We start from the raw sequence: 6,291 nt of genomic DNA, 5'->3' as shown, positions 1-6,291 counted from the left end.
TTCTTAAGGCAAACTTGTTTACTTATGTCTGTACTCAGATATTGTTGCTTCCGCTGACTCGTCTATGATCGAGCACTTGTATTCGAGACCTCGAGGCCCCTGGCTTGTATTATGATGCTTGTATGACTTATTTTATTTTTAGAGTTGTGTTGTGATATCTTCCCGTGAGTCCCTGATCTTGATCGTACACATTTGCGTGTATAATTAGTGTACAATTGAATCGGGGGTGTCACAGTGGGGAAGTATGACCCGATCTCCCCGTTAATGTTAACCGCAGTACGACCGCAGGAGACGAGGTACATAATGCGGGTCACCCACCGGTCGTCGAAACCCTTGCGGAGCAAGACTTTCCGAAGGAAGGGACAGTGAACCGTATCATAGGCTTTATGGAAGTCGAGTTTCAGGAAGACCACACGAAGGTGCTTGGCTTGGACTTCATGAAGGACTTTGTGGAAGACCAAGACCCCATCCAAAATAAACCGCCCTTGGATGAAGGCAGATTGGTTGGGGTGGGTGACGGAGTCAGCTAGAAGGGTCACCCTATTGGCATACCCTTTAGCCAAAATCCAGAAAATCACATTGATCACAATGATAGGACGAAACTGGCGGATGTCCGAAGCGACCGAAACTTTGGAGATGAGGGTGATGACCCCATAGTTCAGGCGCCCAAGGTCCATGGTCCCCGAGAAGAATTCGTCGAAGAGGGCCATGACCTCCGGTTTGATGGTTTGACAGAACGATTTGAAAAAGGTTACTGGCAAACCATATGGGCCCGGAGCCGAGGAGGGTTTCATGCCCTTGATCGCCGCGAGAACCTCATCCTCCGAGAAAGGTGCCATCAAGGTGGCATTAGTCTCGTCGGAAACTAACTGGCCCACCGACCAAGTATCGGGGGCCAGTGCAGCACCACCCCGAGGGGTGGGGGAGAAAAGGGCTTTATAGAAGCCATCTACATGGGCTCGGATGTCCGAGGGGCGAACGAGCTGGGCATCTCCATCCCACAGGGAGTGGATGAAGTTTCGTCGACGCCGCCCATTGGCAATAGCTTGGAAGTAAGCTGTATTAGAGCCCCCACAGAGCACCCACCGTTGGGTGCCGTGGAGCCTCCAGTATGCTTCTTCGTCCGTGTAGATGGTCGAGAGCTGATCCTCGAGATATCTCAACATCCATTCATCTGGGGAGATCCCAGAAGTGTCAGCGCGGGTGTCTAGGGCTTGGATGGCAGTCAAGAGGGCTTTCTTGCGATCGCGGAGGTCTCGGCCAAGGTTCGCGCCCCACCCCTTCATAAATTGGCGGGCGAGCTTGGCGCAAAACTGCCACGAGTCAACAACGGACATGGAGCGGTGGGGAGAATTGCGCGCAGCGATCCATTTAGTCGCGACAGCCTCACGGAAACTCGCCTGGTTGAGCCAGAAGAGCTCAAACCGGAAGCACAGAGGAATTGGGGGGGGGGCGCTCGTCGGCGGTGGAGAGGAGGAGAGGGACGTGATCGGACCCGATCCGGGTGATCGCCCGGAGCGAGGCCAGGGGCCATCTAAGCTCCCAATCCGGAGAAACTAGGACGTGATCCCGCACGGATCGCGTCGGGCCCGCCTGACGGTTAGTCCATGTGAACCTGGCGCCCGTCCGCTCAAGCTCGCAGAGACCGAGCTTCGCGATGCAATCGTTGAACATCTGTATCCGGGGTCGGTTAATCCGGTCGTTGCTTTTCTCATCCGGGGAGCGGATGAGATTAAAGTCACCTCCCACAACAACCGGGAGGAAGGAAGCGGAGACCTTCTGCTGCTGCTCAGCGAGGAAGGTCGGGGATCAACGGTGGTACGCCGGCCCATAGACAATGACGACCTCCCACTTGAAGTTGAGAGCCCGTTCAAAGATCTCCATGCTGACGAAGAATTCACCCCGATCCATACCGCCCACCTCAAAGGTGACATCCTTCACACCTAAAAAGATGCCACCCGAGTGCCTAGTGATCCCACTAGAAGGGAGCCAATACCAGGCAAACAGGTGGAGGCTAAGACTATCAAGCTCGGGGAGACAAAACTTCGTACGCATGGTTTTTTAGATAGCGATGATGTCAATGTATTCGTCACACATGAACTCAATGAGTTGGCGGGGGCGACCGTCATGGCCGAAACCGCAGATGTTCCAGAATAGGACACGTATCTAAACTGCCATTGGGGAGCTGCTTGACCCCAAAATGGTAAAAACGCTGTGGGCTCTAAGAGCGCAACGAATGTGGCCGCGGATTTCCTCGACCGACACCTCTGCAGAAGGCTGGGATGCCGGTGTATGAAGAAGCCGGGCCCGGGTCTCGGTAAGTTTCCCGTCAAAGATCTCGTGGGCCTGAATTGCCGCGATCTGATCTAGGGGTGCCAACCTCCCCCCTGAAAACGATGACGCTTTCGGATCTGATCTAGAAGGCGCTTTCCGTCGTTGCATCCCCGGAACCCTAAACCCCAACCCGACCGCCCGAGCCACCCGTGCGCGAAGCAAGAGCAGAGACATGGGGCGGCGGTACGCAGCGAAGGGAAAGAAGAAGAGGAAGCTCGAAGATGGCGCGGCCTCCCGTGCCGACGACGCGCAGGAGTTGCCGCCACCGGAGGAGGACGAAGGGAAGGGAGAGGAGGATGTGACGGAGGGGGACGAGACCGTGGAGGTAGCGGAGGGGATTCCCGTCCTGCCACAGCAAGTAGATGGGAGGAAGCGGGCCAAGGCGATCTTCGTGCTCGAGAGGGCCTGCCTGGAGGTCGGCAAAGTCGGCAAGGTATCCTGATTCCATTGTTATTTCTGTTCCCGACGGAAGAACTTTTGCTTCCCCAATTAGAGTTCTGATGACGTTAAGTCGTTAACTGTGATTTTCCATTCACTTAACTACATATTTTGTTTCCGTAGGTTGGTCTACTGCCTTAAAAGTTATCTTGGGAGTTTCACTAGAGTTCCTGACGGAGGAATCTTGAGTATCAGCAAGAATCCTAATTTTCCAGTGTATCAATTTTACTGGAAAAAGTAAAGCAATAACCAACAATCTGATTCCTTTAGCTTTTAAAATTGGATTGCTTCAAGGATATTTGAATTGACTGTATTTATTGTCTACCTGTGTACTGGAATTAAGATTGTTTCATTCGCTAATCGTTGGTTCTTATTCTTGTGTGTGGGACCTGCAGACATGGTCCACGATTAATTGCTTATGTGGATGTAAAATTACTAGATGATACCCCCGCGGGTTGCTGCATGAACGTGTAGTTACATATTTATAGGCTGCTAGGATGTAAAGAGCAAGTGCTTTCTATACCAACTTAATAATTTGTATAGCTGTCGGTTTTTCCTGGAACACTCAGATGATTAAAGTGGTCAATACGTTTTCCACCAAACAAATGTTTGCTGTACATGTATGTTTGTTTTGACGTCTCTCCTTGTAATTTTGTATAGACTATGCAAATCTTGAACTCGGACGATCATGCGAATTATTTGAGGAAGCATAATCGGAATCCTGCTGATTATAGGCCTGATATCATTTACCAGGTATTGTAAATTCTTGTTTTTTTTATTTTTTTGGACTACTACTGGCACATAACTAGAAAGCTGTTCCGTTTATCTTCCATTTAGTGATCTGTCTTGTATACTTGTATTGCAAGGTAATCAAACACAGAATTTTCTGTTAGTGTACTGTCTGTCCGTCTCTGTATGTCTCTCTGCCTGTAGATAATGCATATATGCGTTAGCAATTTTTGGTTCTCTTTTTCTGGTTGACCACTGTTTGGGCCTGCAAATTGAGGATTTCTACGAGAATCTGAGTTGATTGTTAGGTTGCCTTAAAAAGTGCTCTTTATGTGATTACAAAGTACTCCATCGATCTGTAAGCTAATATAAGACCTTGTAGATCACTACTTTAGTGATCTAAAAGCTCTTATATTAGTTTACAGAGGGAGTACATATGAATACTATGACAAAAGAAAAGGTCGATGAAACGAGCCAATCTTTTGTCTCGTTCCTTCCTGATTTGTTTCTAAAAGTGAACATCTTGAATTTTCTTCCAAATTGTTTGCAGGCTCTATTGGCAATATTTGATAGCCCTCTAACTAAGGCTGGGAGGTTACAAGCTGTTTATGTTAGGACAGAAAAGGGGGTGTTGTTTGAGGTCAAGCCAAATGTTCGCTTGCCACGCACATGCAAACGTTTTTGTGGCTTGATGTGTAAGTTACGAATAGCAAAAGAGTAAATATTCTTCATCTTTGTATTTCTGTCCTGAATTGTGCTGAAGTGCAAGTAATTTATGCGACACTGCAGCAGAGTTATTGCAAAAGTTGAGCATTACTGCAGTTGGGAGGCGTGAGAAGCTCCTTAATGTTATTAAAAATCCTGTTACCCAGTATCTACCTGTTGGCTCAAGGAAGATTGGTGAGAATTTATATTATATTAGAGAAAGTAAAATATCTACCTGTTAGCTCAGGGAAGCTGATTGATGTCTATTTCCTTCCTAGGCCTTTCATATAGTGCGGATAAGTCAGTTAATCTGAATGACTATGTTGCCGAAGCCAGTGATGATGAAGCCCTTGTGTTTGTGGTGAGTGACAACTGTGACGTTGAGCTAATTTGTACTTTTGTCCCATCCTCTGTTATCATCTGGTGCCTAAATCCATCTCGTCTGTACAATGTTCCAGGTTGGTGCCATGGCTCATGGAAAGATCGACGGTGCATATACAGATGATTACATACAGAGTAAGTAGCCATATATGATCTTTTGGTGTGTAAAGAGTATTGTGTCCTGAGAATTACCTAGTACATTTCAGAATTGTATTCCGTATTTTCACATTAAATGTGCTACCGCTTTTGCTATTGTTTGAATCTGTTAGAATAGTAGTGTATGATTATACCCAGGATGCACATTGTATAATAGACATTTTGAGCATACTGTTAGTTGCAGCCAGCAAAGTTATATTAAAATAAGATGCACTCAGTTCGTCTTGTTGATTTTTTGTTATTACATACTGTTAAGTATGGTACATGTCTGCCAAGCCATCTAGAACAGGGCTCTGGTTTGCCAGAAACTCTCTAGTCAGTGGCTGGCTATTGGCGGTAATGTTGGATAACCTGGCAATTTCACCCCTCTCCTGGATGCTTTTAAGTAGTTCACAAGTATAAGCTTATATTTTACAATTTCTTTGGAAGGAAAAATAGATAATTCTATTATGTCTCAAGGTGTACTACTCTACTTTGTCATTTTTTCTGAGTATGAATCTTAAAATTATATTTATGATGCACATATTTTCTGTTCATGGTTTTCTTTGAGACTGTAGTGACATCTTAACTTGTTGCAGTTTCCAGCTACCCGCTCAGTGCTGCCTGGTGTTTAGGTAAAATATGCACCGCTCTGGAGCAGAAGTGGGACATCCAGTGAGGAAATTTTAGAAACAAGCAGTACAAATTTATGAGCAGAAGTGGAACATCCAGTGAGGAAATGTGCACCACTCTGGTTAGTTGATAGTGTAGGTGAGCAGCGATAAAAGTATTAACATGGATTCTTGCCTGCTGCTGATTCTTTTTGTGGAGGGACTTGAAGCTCTGGCTGTAAAAGTATTAACATGAAATCAAGGTGAGTAATTAAACAAGGCTTGTGAGTTTTTTTCTTTTCAAGAGTACGCATAGGGGTAAGGACTTGTGAGTTGTGAGTAGTACATGCAAGAGATAGCACAAGTGAGTACAAAACTCTGGAGGGTGATAAAATTAAGATGTGCAAGCAAGAGAGAACACAAGTGAGTTTGCTCCAGTGCATGGTACCTTCCCAAATAATTTAGAAGGGCATTTTTGTCTGTCATTGTGAATGTAGGTTAACTGTATGATTTGTACTGCCAACGTCATGGGATCGCCCTCCTCCTCCACCTCATCCTCTGTTAGCACAGGTCCCGACTCTTGACGATGCAGACGTCGAGTTCTTTCTGACGGACTGCACACGCACAAGATACAACCGATTGCTTCCGTCCACATCCACGGAGATGCGCATCTAGAAATAAGAGATCCAGTGAACCTCTCGGCTCCTCACCGCTTTGGGATTCCTGGCCGTTGGATCTGTCTGTTTGATGCGATTTGAACCGTCCGATCTCGCCCGGGATTGATCTCAGCCGCTGGATCGAACCGATGACACTATTGCAATGAATAGTTACATCTCATTCCTGCCACCGCGTGTAAATTCTTTGCCCCCACCGGGGTATTTTGGTCATTTCGCGTAGGGGGGTATAAAACGGGGGCGCTGCCGTGGGATGACCTAGCCGCCTCCTCCCTCCCGCACTC

The 6,291-nt window shown here is 46.9% G+C and overlaps 1 protein-coding gene across 1 annotated transcript; it reads left to right on the top strand.

The window, feature by feature from the left end:
• Window positions 1-2,349: 2,349 nt before the first annotated feature.
• Window positions 2,350-5,630, top strand: LOC119338228 (ribosomal RNA small subunit methyltransferase nep-1-like). Its single transcript, XM_037610529.1, has 7 exons — window positions 2,350-2,767; window positions 3,433-3,525; window positions 4,052-4,196; window positions 4,291-4,401; window positions 4,485-4,567; window positions 4,665-4,722; window positions 5,322-5,630. The coding sequence occupies exons 1-7, from the start codon at window positions 2,507-2,509 to the stop codon at window positions 5,399-5,401; spliced, it is 831 nt and encodes a 276-aa protein (XP_037466426.1). The 5' UTR covers window positions 2,350-2,506; the 3' UTR covers window positions 5,402-5,630.
• The last annotated feature ends 661 nt before the right edge of the window (window positions 5,631-6,291 follow it).

The sequence above is a fragment of the Triticum dicoccoides genome, chromosome 7B (genome assembly GCF_002162155.2).
Source record: "Triticum dicoccoides isolate Atlit2015 ecotype Zavitan chromosome 7B, WEW_v2.0, whole genome shotgun sequence".
Taxonomy (NCBI): Eukaryota; Viridiplantae; Streptophyta; class Magnoliopsida; order Poales; family Poaceae; genus Triticum; species Triticum dicoccoides.
Note: the sequence above shows the minus strand (reverse complement) of the source record. Positions and strands in the feature narration are given on the sequence as shown.

Bases quoted from the DNA above. Each gene is read 5' to 3' on its own strand.
- LOC119338228 (XM_037610529.1), top strand. From the start codon at position 2,507: ATGGGGCGGCGGTACGCAGCGAAGGGAAAGAAGAAGAGGAAGCTCGAA. The intron at 2,768-3,432 runs GTATCCTGATTC...AATTTTGTATAG, and splicing joins AGGTCGGCAAAGTCGGCAAG to ACTATGCAAATCTTGAACTC. The intron at 4,402-4,484 runs GTGAGAATTTAT...TTTCCTTCCTAG, and splicing joins TGTTGGCTCAAGGAAGATTG to GCCTTTCATATAGTGCGGAT.